Genomic DNA, 15,268 nt, shown 5'->3' with positions numbered 1-15,268 from the left:
CTAGATTCTAATGCCCACTCCGCCACTTGTCTGCTGGGCGGCCTTGGGAAAATCACTTTATTTCTCTGGGCTTCAGTTTGTAAAATGGGGATTAAGACTGGGAGCCCTACGTGGGACAGGGACTGTGTCCAACCCGATTATCTTGTATCTAACCCAGTGCTTAGTACAGTAACTGGCGCACAATAAGCATTATAATACCATGAAAAACCCCAACAAAATAAAAAGATGTAGCCATGCCAGTTTCTTCATCTACACTTAAGAGTCCCTTTACCCTCTCTCTGCTTCACTAAGTTGAAGTGGGAAGGTGACTGCCGAGTGTGACACTGCCTCAAGAAGTGGAACTTCACAAACTCACGGCATTATCATAATTCTATGGCAAGAGATGCCAGGTTGCAAATGAAATAAAAACGCCCATTTTTGGGGGGGGTAAACAATTGAATTGTTTCTAAAAGACTTGAAATTTCACGAGAACAGGACTTTTATATGCTAGCCATAATACAACGATATCGATTCAGAGCCTAAGAACTTACATTTTATGAACAGTAACCCAATCTATAGACAGGAACAAATTGGTTTAAGACTGAGTGACCTGGAGATCCCATTGGGAGGCCAACTCCTAAACCAGTCTCTCTCCCTCCATCTTATACTGTTTCACTTACTTTTTCTCTGTAAGTTTTGGCCTGATTTTCTGAGGCAGCTTCACTCTCGTTTAAGTCATCTAGAGAAGCGAAACAAACAATAAAAGGCTTAGTACAGAACCATTCAGTACCTCCGCTGAAATGGTCTGCCTGAGTATAACCTGGCATCACATCCCTCATGCCTACGGAAAGAGAGAAAATTCAAGAGTCGAAACCTTCACGATAAAACCGGGTTATGCTCCCGAAAATGTGGCTGTGTCTTGGGTCTCTTTTCCCATTCACTAACATGTCACGATTCCATTCCAAGAGCCTCTAGAAAAACATTACGGTACACGGCACAGGGATTCTATATTAAATACCACTAAACTCTTGTTGAATCTCTGTTCACCTCAAAGCACATCACAATCTAGACATAATTTATTCTATCGAACTCTGAAAAGAAATCCACTCTTTACCCGCCCCCCCCCCCCGCCCCCCGGCTTACCTTCCCCCTCTATTACCAGCTGCTTTGAATCCCCCCACCCCCGGCATGTTTCCTACATGTGCTCCGTGGGTAGTATTTCGGGACCTTTCTTTAACCTTCAAATGAGCACACTGAAAAGTAACTTTGTTAGGCAACTCTAAAGAAATAGGACCTACCTGAAAACATTGGCTGCATGTTAAACAGTTCGGCGTCAAAAATTTCCATTTTCCCAGAATCCTTGTTCAAGACACCAATGAAGTAGCTACAGGGATGAAATGAGACGCACAGTATGTTTTACATCTTTTCTGTTCCTAACTGGTACTTCTGCCTATGAGAGGGAAAAATATTGTCCATCGATATTGAGGTGACCCTCTGAAAAGTCATTACAACCACTGCCCTCGTAGTGCGAAGGGATTCTGCCTGGCCGGTCCAGTGTGTTGATCTGAAGTGAGACTGGGAAGCACATCATCTCTCAGGAGGGTTTTAAGTGGCTTGCAGCTTTTGGATCCTAAAGGGACAGCACGTGGGTGGCACGTTCTCAGAAACATTCGGAAAAAAGACTAATGTTTGGTCCATCTTGCGGAAGTTTCCACTGAGTTAACAATACGAATAATAATGAAATCCGTTAAGTGCTTATTATGTGCCTAGCACTGTTTTCAGCGCCGGGGAAGGTACGAGATCATCAGGTCAAACAGGCTGCCTCCCACGTGGGGCTCAGCCGGAGGGTGAACGGGCATTTCATCCCGCTTTTCCAGATGAGGAAACCACAGAGAAGTTAAGAGACTTGCCTAACGTCAGCACAGCAAGCGGCGGAGTCGAGATCGGAACTCAGGGCTTCTGACACACTAGGCCCTGCTGCTTCTTCCTAAGTCGAAAACGGACTCTAGCTGACAAGATGATAAAAGAGACTTGGGAGCAGGACTGGAGTGGGGAAAGACTGGGGAAATGGGGAAAAGAGCAGGTGACGGGCACCCCAGCCTTGCATTTCTGGCTCTGCTTCCCAGGCAACCATGGGGCCAGGGAGTGGACTACGAATATACGGCAAACTGGATCTCTCCCACCCCATCCACGGGTTTTGTCCTCTGGCAACCGTAACTAACCCAACGATAAAAAAAACTCCGAACTGTGGTACCTGCCAAGTGCTCCCTCCGTGCCAAGCGCTGGGGTAGAAACACGATCACCAGGTCGGACACAGTCCCGGTCCCACAGTCTAAGTAGGAGGGAGAACGGGCACTAAACCCCCATTTTCGGACGTCCCGATCAGTGGCCAGCATCCATCCCGAAAACAACCTGGATATTTACACGAATCCAGCGCCAACAGAACCAATTACCGGTGGCTCCCAATGGCAGCCATCGTGAGCCCGGGGGGCCTCCAGGGGATTCTGAGGTGGTCGAGGGGCCGGCAGCCATCACCTCTACCCGGCCGCTGAGGCCGCTCCGTTCGATCGGATTTATTGAGCGCTCACCAGGTTGTTCCAGGGGAGGGGAAGGAGAAGAATCACCATGGTATCGGTTAAGTTCCTAATATGTGTCAAGTACTGTTCTAAGCACTGGAGCAGATACAGATTGAAGATTGCAGCCGGGGAGTCGAGATGATGGGGAGAGTGCTGGAAGTCATTCATTCATCATCATCATCATCATCAACTGTATTTATTGAGCACTTACTATGTGCAGAGCACTGTACTAAGCACTTGGGAAGTACAAATTGGCAACATATAGAGACAGTCCCTACCCAACAGTGGGCTCACAGTCTAAAAGGGGGAGACAGAGAACAAAACCAAACATACTAACAAAATTAAATAAATAGAATAGATATGTACAAGTAAAATAAATAAATAAATAAATAAATAGAGTAATAAATATGTACAAACATACATACAGGTATATACAGGTACATATATACAGGTATAACGTACCCAACAACGGGCTCTCAGTCTAGAAGGGGGGAGGCAGACAACTAAACAAGTAGACAGGCATCAATAGCATCAAAAGATATAGAATTATAGATATATACACATCATTAATAAAATATACAGAGTAATAAATATGTACACATATACAAGTGCTGTGGGGCAGGGAAGGGGGGGAGTAGGGGCGATGGGGATGGGGGGAGGAGCCGAGAAAAAGGGAGGCTCAGTCTGGGAAGGCTTCCTGGAGGAGGTGAGCTCTCAGTAGGGCTTGGAAAAGGGGAAGAGAGCTAGTTTGGTGGATGTGAGGAGGGAGGGCATTCCAGGCCAGAGGTAGGACGTGGGCCGGGGGTCGACGGCGGGACAGGCAAAAACGAGGCCCAGTGAGGAGGTTAGCGGTGGCAGAGGAGCGGAGTGCGCGGGCTGGGCTGGAGAAGGAGAGAAGGGAGGTGAGGTAGGAGGGGGCGAGGGGATGGAGAGCGCTGAAGCCAACAGTGAGGAGTTTTTGCTTGATTCGAAGGTTGACAGGCAACCACTGGAGATTTTTGAGGAGGGGGGTGAAATTCCCAAAGCGTCTCTGTAGAAAGAAGTGGAAGTAGTGATCAGCAGCAACTGCTTAGCCGCTGTTTCCCACCTGCTTCAGCAGGACGCCGCTCGCGTCGTGCCTTTTAACCAGACGACGAGAGCCGCCTGTTCAGGCAGAGGTAGTGGAGAATGCACATCCTGACCTTCCCTCAGAGAGCAAGCCATTTTCACCAAGCCACCAATGAAGGAGAGAATAGGCTGGAGTCTGAATGACACTCCAGAGTTTACAGTCTAGAAGACTGAGTTCTAAATCCTAATCCCGGCTCCGCCACTTATCAGCTGTGTGACTCTGGGCAAGTCACTTCTCTGTGCCTCAGTTACCTCATCTGGAAAATGGGGATTAAGCCTGTGAGCCCCATGTGGGACAACGTGATTACCTGGTATCAACCCCAGCGCTTAGAAGAATGCTTGGCACATAGTAAGCGCTTAACAAATACCATTATTATTATTATTATCTGCAGTGATCATAAAGTTCTAATGCACGACAGGCGTAGGAGCATTTTCCCACTTCTTTCCCCGATTCTCACTCCAAAGGGAACCAGCTCAGAGATGCTATGGGGCCAAAATTCCCAGCTATGCATAGTTTAATCAATGGGGTACGATTGCACCAAACTGTTCCAGCCATTTTAAGCAGCCATTTAAAAAATTTGCAACTGTTTCGCTCAGTATGCCAACCAACAGTTCCAATCATCAGAATTCCATGACTCTTCTTTTATCTGACTCCTTTATCAAACTCCTAGTAAAACGGATACAAACCCTAACCTCAGAAATCCACCAGGACAGTTTGTCAGGAAAGGCACACTTTTCCCCCACACTTCACAAGCCACTCACCTGCATAAGGAGTTGCATTTCAGAACTCCCGTTCCAAAATTGCTTCCCATGTAGGAAAGTCTGCCGGTTTCAGCCACCTGAAAATTTGGAGGGGAAAAAAAAAATTGTCATCCACTCCAGAACAGTGCCTAAAAGGAATTTAAGTCATCTCATTACTGTTTCACGTTGGCATAATATACTGGGTACTGGACAGATTCTAACTGGAAAAACAATTCAGATGAATTGAACCCTTGAACTTTCAGGTGGCGTCCAACCTACTGAAGGATCCCTTCCTTCCTCCAACTTCAAGACTGAGGAGAGCTGGATTAATTGAGGCATGGAAGAGATCTTCTTTATCTTTATCAGAGAATTAAAGAAATATCCTACTTGCAGCTCAGAACAGTTAATCTGGTACTATAGGAGGCAACATTACCCACTTCTTGAGCTGTTTCTGTCCGTTAAAAATCCAACTCTGATTTATATTAAGCATTCAAGATTACGAACAATTCCCACGGACAGAAGTCTGTGACATGGGGATTTTTCTGATTAAAGCTCCATAAAATGGTTAAGTGTCAGAATCAGAAAAAGGGAATTACGGCCCTATTCCAGTGTTCACACCCAATTTTGAGAGATTAGGCGTATTACTGAACACCCCTGCCTATTTCTCTCTTAAAAGGGATACCAAGGATTCGCTGAAGGGGCTATGTAAATATCCATATAAATGCTAATATACAGCTTCCTGCCTCATTTACTTGATAGAATCGCGGAAGTCACAGAAGTTATTTTTAATGTTTTGGTCACCTGAAGACTCTCAACAGAAAAATAAAATCTAAAATGGCTCAAAATAGCAAGTCTAATAAATACAGAATATGATCACTTATAATCAGTGTTATGTATTCAGCACTTACTATGTGCAGAGCGCTATACTAAGCGCTTGGGAGATTGCAACAGAGTTGGCAGACACGATCCCCGCTCCTTAAGGGAGCTTACAATTATCCACCTTCACTGATGCGTACGCAGAGTCAAAATCAAATTTTATTACAGAGAAACCTCAAAATAACTTGCTATGTTTAGAGATAATCCCATTTGTGAGAAGCAGCGTGGCTTAGTGGAACGAGTACGGGCAGCGGAGTCAGAGGTCGTGGGTTCCAATCCCAGCTCCGCCACTTGGCAACTGTGTGACTTTCGGCAAGTCACTTCACTTCTCTGTGCCTCAGTTACCTCATCTGGAAAATTGGGGATTAAGATTGCGAGCTCCACGTGGGACAATCTGATAATCTTGTATCTACCCCAGTGCTTACAACAGTGCTTGGCACCTAGTAAGCACTTAACAAATACCATCATTATCTATCATTATTACAGACTAACCCCACTGACCAGAGTCCCTCTGACAGCTTCAGGTGAACCAGTAGCTCTGACCCAAAAGCTTCAGCAGGGAGCCGGAGGAAAGCGAGGGAAAAATTGGAAGAGGTTTCCCCTTCCTTCCCCTCACAACTCTCCTGATCTGTCACGGCCTCTGGAGTGGGGCTCTCTGCTCTCCTCCACTGGGGAGCTTCAAAGACTCTCGGATCCAGCCCGCTCCGGTAGCTTGGACGGCCTTCTCCTGTTGGAGAAGACAGTCGGAGCCATGCCTCTTTGTACATATTTATTACTCTATTTATTTATTTTACTTGTACACATCTAATCTATTTTATTTTGTTAGTATGCTTGGTTTTGTTCTCTGTCTCCCCCTTTTAGACTGCGAGCCTACTGTTGGGTCGGGACCGTCTCTATATGTTGCCAACTTGGACTTCCCAAGCGCTTAGTACAGTGCTCTGCACACAGTAAGCGCTCAATAAATATGATTGATTGATTGATTGATTGAAATACAAAACCCTGGGCTCCTCCAAAATGCTACCCACCCAGCAGGGGAGTGGAGACCCGTGGAGCCCTGGGTCTAACCTCTGAAGAACAGAGTGTTTCTAACACTACTCTCCTCTCCCAGGCAAGGTTTCACCCACAAGCACCACAGTTGTGGACACACAAATCAATACACAGGGTAACAAAAAACCTCAGGCTAAGACCCACAACTTGCCCACGCATATATCAATGCAGCCGTGCTTACACACCTAGTATCTCAGATAGGGACCTACAAGGGAACCTCTCAGAAGATCAGATCCACAGGGAACAGGGACCCAGGGGTAAAGGATTCAGAACGCATCAGGCGTCCAGGAAGTTAGCGCACTAGAGTAAAATAAGAAGTGAAAGATACTAGGGAAAGAGCAAAGAAGCCCACCTTATCTAACCCGGATGAAGAAGGTAAACTGAGGCAGCAGAATTTTGTTGCTGGGTCGGATTCCAAGGCACACTACGCTCCCTCACCCCCTCTACTCAATGGCATGCACATAACCCGGCAGATCGCACGCTGCAACTAGGCTGGCAAGAGAGACAACCCGGCAGACCGCAAGTCTGAGCATCGTGTTACAGAGTGACATCTGCTCCAATATCGAGAAACAGGTTGGCCTCTCAATCTGGCAATGAAAGGCAGTTTAATCCTCCAATTAATTAATTTCATCACGAACTGATCTCCAGAATTGTTAGATCGCAATAGCTGTCAAAGGAAATTAGGTCCCTTCTCCAGTTTTACTGAGGCCTGGTGGTTCCCTAGGAAACAAAGGTCTGCCGTATCCATTCAGTACACATTTCCTTCCCTATGCTGTTCTTTTCTTTGCTGAAAAATACAAAAAAAAATACGAAAAAAGGCAGCTAATGCGATTCAAATTAGGTTTCCCCTACCCAACTAATCATGCTGGTCTAATAAAGATCTGGCAGCCTACCCACGGGCAGTATGGCCTAACGGAAAAGCTCGGGAGCGGGAGTCAGGGGATGCAAGGCCTAGTATCAGCCTAACCTGCTGAGAGCTCTTGGGCAAGTCACTTACCCTCTCTCTGTGTCTCAGTTTTCTCCTCTGTAAAATTTGGATAAAATATCTGCCCTCCCTGCCACGGGTTGTGGGACAGTGACTGTCTGTTGTGATTACCCTGTATCAATCCCAATGTCTACCCCCGCCCAGGACTTGACAGCCTAAGGCAAGACCCCAGGGTTTAGCACAGTGCTTTCTAGAGAGTAAGTGCTGAATACCTCGATGGCTATAAAAGAGCCTCCAAAGCAATACGTGCCGAGTTGTAATTTTTCCAAAGTAAAATTCTGCAAATTCCAGACAACGTCTTCAGACCGATTCAAGAGGCTCTAAAACAGCCCAGGCCTTCTTATAAATGGAAATAAAAACGAATCAAAGCTAAATAAAACAAAAATACAGCTCAATTTGAGTTCTGCAATAACCACAGTACCGTTTACACCGCCTAAATTCACCAAATTGTTTAGTGCTCTCTTGCTCGTTGCTACACAGACGTAACCGTGTACGGTTTCATATACATTATTGACTATTTTTGAGATTGCTTAGTAAAGCACAGCATAACCATGGTGGTCCACGATCACCCCCAACCCGCTCGACTTATTTCTGGCGAGCCCTGGCTCTCGGTAGCTCCGTTTTGGTGCGGTCAGGCAGTCTCCAGCTTCCTGACAACTCCAGAAACACAGACCACTTGTCTATCAACCAATTAATGGTCTTTGTTGAGCACTTAGGTGTGCAAGAACACTGTACTAATCACTTGGGAGAGTACTGTATATATAGTATATATATATATATATATATATATATATATCCTTTGACAGAGTATATACAGAGGAAGGTAGAAGAGTGTATACACACTCCTTAGCCCCATATTTAGAAGCAGTTAGTATTTATTTATTTAGAAGTATTTAGAAACTCCACCCCTGAAGTTTATTTGGAGAGAGGAAGAGGCCTGAAAGGTCTACCTTTCTCCACAAGTTCGACCACCCGGACTTAATCCATGCTTGGCAAAATACTGTATATTAATTTTATATTAATTAGGAGAAGGATGAGGAGAGGGCCTAAGGATCCCATTTCACTCTTCTTTCTTTAAATCAAGCAAATAAAAAAATTTAACTAGTCCACAATATTTTTAAACCAGCCTCCCCTCCCCAACCCTGAGATGCTTATTTGGAAGGTTGTAGAACTGTTCGGAAGAAACGGCGCTGTTCCCAATAAGAGAGAATTGTTAAGTACAACAGTTGGGATAAGGACAAAGCTCCTTACCAGGATCCTTCTGTGCTTCTTTCTGGGATTAATGGTGTCATTGTTCTTATATAAGGTAAAATCCACATTTTCGGAATTCTGGAGTTTCCCATTTGAAAATTGCACTGCAATAAATCCAGTAAAAGAAAAAAGGTAACGGTCAACCGGGAGCATAAGAGAGAAACTGAGGTAGGGGGTGGTGTCCACAATCCTTTCACAAGTGAGATTTTTAAAAATCCTCTGTTCTTGCCAGTCCTCACACAAAATTGGATTAAGCTCATCAAGTAAGTGAAGTAACTGCACGGAAGACGTGGAGTCAAAAGAAAATGACCAAGGGGAAAAAGAGGGTTCCTCTACTACCCAGTCACAGCGCTTCTTAATTATCAGTGGAATTAATGGAGCACTTCCTGTGTGAAGGGCACTGGACTAAGTGCTTATGAGAAGCAGCGTGGCTCAGTGGAAAGAGCCCGGGCTTTGGAGTCAGAGGTCACGGGTTCAAATCCCGGCTCCGCCACTTGTCAGCTGTGTGACTTTGGGCAAGTCACTTAACTTCTCTGGGCCTCAGTTACCTCATCTGGAAAATGGGGATTAAATCTGTGAGCCCCACGTGGGACAACTTGATTACCTTGTATCTACCCCAGTGCTTACAACAGTGCTTTGCACATAGCAAGCGCTTAATAAATACCATTATTATTATTACTATTATGAGTACGTGATAGAATTGGAAGACAATCCCTGTGCACAAATTGCTCACAGACTAGAGGGGGAGAAAGATGCTGAAATAAATTATAGATGAACACGTACACACAAGCGTTGTGGCGGAGTGAAAATCAAAGTGCTTAACGGCACGGAGCCGCGTGCGGAGGTGAAGCGGAAAGGAGGGCTCTGAAAGTGTGGATGGAGAATGGTTGGGAACGAGGGGGGAGTGGGTTCAAGGCCAGAGGGAGACTGCAGGTGAGGGGTCGGGAGCGAGATCGAGGAACATCATCAATCGTATTTATTGAGCACTTACTATGTGCAGAGCACTGTACTAAGCGCTTGGGAAGTACAAATTGGCAACATATAGAGACAGTCCCTACCCAACAGTGGGCTCACAGTCTAAAAGTGAACAGTGAGTAGGTGGGCATTTGGAGAGCGGACTCGGTCGTGGTAGGAAATCAGAGAGGTTAAGTAGGAGGAGGCGAGCTGACTGAGCGCCTTAAAAGCCGGTGGTAAGGATTTATAATCTGTGTCTGACCTGATTATCGTTTATCTGGCTCGGTAAATGCTTACTACCGGTCCAGTCTTCCTGCAGCTCCATTAGGGGAAGCGGGGCCACCTCCACATTCATTCAGTTGTATTTATTGAGCGCTTACTGCGTGCAGAACACTGTACTAAGCGCTTGGGAAAGTACAACGCGGCAATAGGGAGAGACAATCCCTGCCCACAATGAGCTCACATGCCGCCAAGCCCGGGGGGGGCCTAGGAGAGAAGAGCAGAGCCCGCTGAAAGTCGACAGGGCTGATTAAGCACGGGTAGGTGGGGAACTCAATCAGTGGTACTTATTGAGCGCTTATTGTGTGCTTGTGGTGAGCCTGGAACCTACCTACCAACTCCGCTATATTGTACTCTGCAGGCGGCAAGTGCTCGTTAAATACCATGGATTGACTGCAGAACACTGTACTGAGCGCTTGGGAGAGTACAGCAGCGTGGCTTAGTGGAAAGAGCCCGGGCTTGGGAGTCCGAGGTCGTGAGTTCTAATCCTGGCTCCGCCGCTTGTCAGCTGTGTGACTTTGGGTCACTTAACTTCTCTGTGCCTCAGTTACCTCATCTGTAAAATGGATACTAAGACTGTGAGCCCCACGTGGGACAACCTGATAACCCTGTATCGATCCCGGTGCTTAGAACAGTGCTTGGCACAGAATAGGCACTTAAATACCACCATCATAATTATTATTATTACAGAGTTTGTAGGCATCAAACCCCAAACGCACGGGCCCGAGAGTCAGAGGGTCATGGGTTCTAATCCCATGCTGTGTGGCCTTGGCAGCATGGTTTAGCGGAAAGAGCCCAGGCTTGGGAGTCAGAGGTCATGGGTTCAAATCCCGGCTCCGCCATTTGTCAGCTGTGTGACTTTGGGCAAGTCGCTTAACTTCTCTGGGCCTCAGTTACCTCACCTGCAAAATGGGGATTAAGACCGTGAGCCCCACGTAGGACGACCTGATAACCTTTTATCTCCCCCAGAGTTTAGAATAGTGCTCGGCACATAGTAAGCGCTTAACAAATAGCATCACTTCTTCATCTCTTTCACTTCTCTGTGCCTCAGTTACCTCATCTGTAAAATGGGGATTGAGACTATGAGCCCCACATGCGAGAGGGACTGTGTCCAACCCAATTTCCTTGTATCCACCCCAATGCTTATTACAGTGCCTGGCACAGAGTAAGTGTTTAATACAGTGCTTGGCACATTCATTCGTGGATTCAATTGCATTCATTGAGCCCTGTGTGCAGAGCACTGTACTAAGCGCTTGGGAAAGTGCAATACAACGATAAACAGTGACATAAGGTGGCCCATTCATTCATTCAATCGTATTTATTGAGCACTGTGTGCAGAGCACTGTACTAAGCGCTTGGGAAAGTGCAATACATAGATACACAGTGACATAAGGCAGCCCATTCATTCATTCAATCGTATTTATTGAGCACTGTGTGCAGAGCACTGTACTAAGCGCTTGTTTAGTAAGGGCGTAACAAATACCACGATTATTATTATTTGTATCCCCACTGTCTATGGCGCCACAAGGTAAAAACTCAGGAAATTGGGAATGTGTATGTGTGAGGGGGGAGGCACATGGAAGAGGGCAGAAGGCCGGCAGGAAGGACCCCCTTTTTATAATAATAATAATAATGGTATTTGTTAAGCGTTTGCTATGTGCTGAGCACTGTTCTTCTAAGCGCTGGGGGAGATACAAGGCAATCAGGTTGTCCCAGGTGGGGCTCACAGTCTCTCTCCCCATTTTCCAGACGAGGTCACTGAGGCACAGAGAAGTGAAGTGACTTGCCCAATGTCACAGAGCTGAACTGTACTTCCCAAGCGCTTGGTACAGTGCTCTGCACACAGTAAGCGCTCAATAAAGACGACTGAATGGATGATGATGACGGTATTTGCTAAGCGCTTACTATGTGCCAAGCACTGTTCTAAGCGCTGGGGTGGGAGGGGGATACAAGGGCGAGAAGCAGCATGGCTCAGTGGAAAGAACACGGGCTTGGGAGTCAGAGGTCATGGGTTCTAATCCCGGCTCTGCCACTTGTCTGCTGTGGGACTTTGGTGAAGTCACTTCACTTCTCTGTGCCTCAGTTCCCTCATCTGTAAAATGGGGATTAAGCCTGTGAGCCCCTTGTGGGACAACCTAGTCACCTTGTATCCCCCCAGCGCTTAGAACAGTGCTTCGCACACAGTAAGCGCTTAACAAATACCACCACTACTGTCATCTGTGGGGCTTTGGGCAAGTCACTTCACTTCTCTGGGCCTCAGTTCCCTCATCTGTAAAATGGGGATTAAGACTGTGAGCCCCTCGTGGGACAACCTAATCACCTTGTATCCCCCCAGCGCTTAGAACAGTGCTCCGCACACAGTAGGCGCTTAACAAATACCACCATTATTGTCATCTGTGGGACTCCGGGCAAGTCACTTCACTTCTCTGGGCCTCATCTGTAAAATGGGGATGAAGCCTGTGAGCCCCACGTGGGCCAACCTGATCGCCTTGTATCCCCCCAGCGCTCAGAACAGTGCTCCGCACACAGTAAGCGCTTAACAAATACCACCATTATTGTCATCTGTGGGGCTTTGGGCAAGTCACTTCACTTCTCTGGGCCTCAGTTCCCTCATCTGTAAAATGGGGATTAAGACTGTGAGCCCCTCGTGGGACAACCTAGTCACCTTGTATCCCCCCAGCGCTTAGAACAGTGCTCCGCACACAGTAAGCGCTTAACAAATACCACCATTATTGTCATCTATGGGACTCCGGGCAAGTCACTTCACTTCTCTGGGCCTCATCTGTAAAATGGGGATGAAGCCTGTGAGCCCCACGTGGGACAACCTGATCGCCTTGTATCCCCCCAGCGCTTAGAACAGTGTTCCGCACACAGTAGGCGCTTAACAAATACCACCATTATTGTCATCTGTGGGACTTTGGGCACGTCACTTCACTTCTCTGGGCCTCAGTTCCCTCATCTGTAAAATGGGGGTGAAGCCTGTGAGCCCCACGTGGGACAACCTGATCACCTTGTATCCCCCCAGCGCTTTGCACACAGTAAGCGCTTAACAAATACCACCATTATTGTTATTACCGTCATCTGTGTGACCTTGGGTGAGTCACTTGACTTCTCCGGGCCTCAGTTCCCTCATCTGCAAAATGGGGATGAAGCCTGTGAGCCCCACGTGGGACAACCTGGTCGCCTTGTATCCCCCCCCCAGCGCTTAGAACAGTGCTTCGCACATAGTAAGCGCTTAACAAATACCATTATTATTATTATTATTATCAAATGTGGGACTTTGGGCAAGTCACTTCCCTATGCCTCAGTTCCCTCATCTGTAACATGAGGCCTAAGACTGTGAGCTCCCCACCTGATCACCTTGTATCCCCCCCCAGCGCGTAGAACAGTGCTTCGCACATAGTAAGCGCTTAACAAATGCCATTATTATTATTATTATTATTATCACAAGGTGATCAGGTTGTCCCACGGGGGGGCTCGCAGTCCTAACCCCCACTTTCCAGGTGAGGGAACCGAGGCCCACAGACGCGAAGGGCCTTGCCTCAAGCCACCCAGCTGCCAAGGGGCGGCGGCGGGATTCGAACCCACGACCTCGGCCTCCCAAGCCCGGGCTCTTGGCTCTGAGCCCCGCTCAGGGCGGGAAAGGAGGAGGGCAGAAGAGCAGGGAGGAGAAACACTCACTGAGCACCGTGTCCGGTCCCTCTCGGGGCTGGCCGCGATATTGCCACACGGCCCTGGCCGCCATGACTGGCTCGCCTGAGGCCACCACGCGCTCTGCGGCTGCGCCACCGGAAGGGGCGGGGCTTCGGACCGGAAGTCGAGGCGGGCGCCATCTTGGTCCCGCCGCTCCCGCCTCGCCTGAGGCCACCACGCGCTCTGCGGCTGCGCCACCGGAAGGGGCGGGGATCCGGACCGGAAGTCGAGGCGGGCGCCATCTTGGCCCCGCCTCTCCCGCTCGCACTTCCGTCTGCTTCTTGTCAGGAGTGAGGCGCCTGCCCAGTTTCCCCTCATCAATCAATCGTACTTATTATTATTATTATTAATAATAATGACGGCATTTATTAAGCGCTTACTATGTGCAAAGCACCGTTCTAAGCGCTGGGGAGGTTACAAGGTAATCAGATTGTCCCGCGGGGGGCTCACAGGCTTCATCCCCATTTTCCAGATGAGGGAACTGAGGCCCAGAGAAGTGCAGTGACTTGCCCCAAGTCACACAGCTGACAAGTGGCGGAGCCGGGATTTATTGAGCGCTTACTGGGTGCAGAGCACTGTACTGAGCGCTTGGGAAGGACAAGTTGGCAACATATAGAGACGGTCATCATCATCATCAATCGTATTTATTGAGCGCTTACTGTGTGCAGAGCACTGTACTGAGCGCTGGGGAAGGACAAGTTGGCAACATATAGAGACGGTCTCTACCCAACAGTGGGCTCACAGTCTAAATAGTAGTGATGGTTTTTGTTCATTCATCCAATCGTATTTATTGAGCGCTTACTGTGTGCAGAGCACTGTAGTAAGCGCTTAGGGAGTACAAGCGTGGCTCAGTGGAAAGAGCCCGGGCTTTGGAGGCCGAGGTCATGGGTTCAAATCCCGGCCCTGCCACTTGTCAGTCAATCAATCAATCGTATTTATTGAGCGCTTACTGTGTGCAGAGCACTGTACTAAGCGCTTGGGAAGTACAAGTTGGCAACATATAGAGACGGTCCCTACCCAACAGTGGGCTCGCAGTCTAAAACTGTGTCAGCTGGGTGACTTTGGGCAAGCCACTTGACGACTCTGGGCCTCAGTTCCCTCATCTGGAAAATGGGGATTAAGACTATGAGCCCCACGTGGGGACAATTTGATCACCTTGTAACCTCCCCAGCGCTTAGAACAGTGCTTTGCACATAGTAAGTGCTTAATAAATGCCATTATTATTATTATTATTATCACCTTGTAACCTCCCCAGCGCTTACAACAGTGCTTTGCACATAGTAAGCACTTAATAAATGCCATTTTTTTTTATTTACAAGTTGGCAACATATAGAGACGGCCCCTACCCACCAACGGGCTCACAGTCTAGAAGGGGGAGACAGACAACAAAACAACACATGTGGACAGGTGTCAAGCCATCAGAATAAATGGAAATAAAGCTAGATAATAATAATAATAATGGCATTTGTTAAGCGCTTACTATGTGCAAAGCACTGTTCTAAGCACAGGGGAGGATACAAGGTAAGCGGGTTGTCCCACATGGGGCTCACAGTCTTCATCCCCATTTTACAGATGAGGTAGCTGAGGCCCAGAGAAGTTAAGCGACTTGCCCAAGGTCACACAGCAGACATGTGGCAGAGTCAGGATTCGAACCCATGACCTCTGCCTCCAAAGCCCGGGCTCTTTCCACTGAGCCACGAATGCACATCATTGGCAAAATAAATAGAATAGTAAATATGTACAAGGAAAATAGAGTAATAAATCTGTACAGACATATATA

At 47.5% G+C, this 15,268-nt stretch overlaps 1 protein-coding gene across 1 annotated transcript in view; it reads right to left on the bottom strand.

The window, feature by feature from the left end:
• The window catches only part of POLR1E (RNA polymerase I subunit E), a 31,761-nt gene extending 18,207 nt beyond the window's left edge, over nucleotides 1–13,554 (bottom strand). The window contains exons 1-5 of the mRNA XM_038769703.1: nucleotides 13,477–13,554; nucleotides 8,563–8,666; nucleotides 4,425–4,501; nucleotides 1,278–1,363; nucleotides 660–718 (exon numbers count right to left, since the gene is read on the bottom strand). Coding sequence (XP_038625631.1) covers nucleotides 660–718; nucleotides 1,278–1,363; nucleotides 4,425–4,501; nucleotides 8,563–8,666; nucleotides 13,477–13,540 — 390 coding nt within the window. The 5' untranslated portion in view covers nucleotides 13,541–13,554. The remainder of the gene's footprint in view (nucleotides 1–659; nucleotides 719–1,277; nucleotides 1,364–4,424; nucleotides 4,502–8,562; nucleotides 8,667–13,476) is intronic.
• Nucleotides 13,555–15,268: the final 1,714 nt, after the last annotated feature.

This window comes from Tachyglossus aculeatus, chromosome X4 (genome assembly GCF_015852505.1).
Source record: "Tachyglossus aculeatus isolate mTacAcu1 chromosome X4, mTacAcu1.pri, whole genome shotgun sequence".
Taxonomy (NCBI): domain Eukaryota; kingdom Metazoa; phylum Chordata; class Mammalia; order Monotremata; family Tachyglossidae; genus Tachyglossus; species Tachyglossus aculeatus.
The sequence above is the reverse complement of the archived record's forward strand: the minus strand, read 5'-3'. Positions and strand labels throughout refer to the sequence as shown.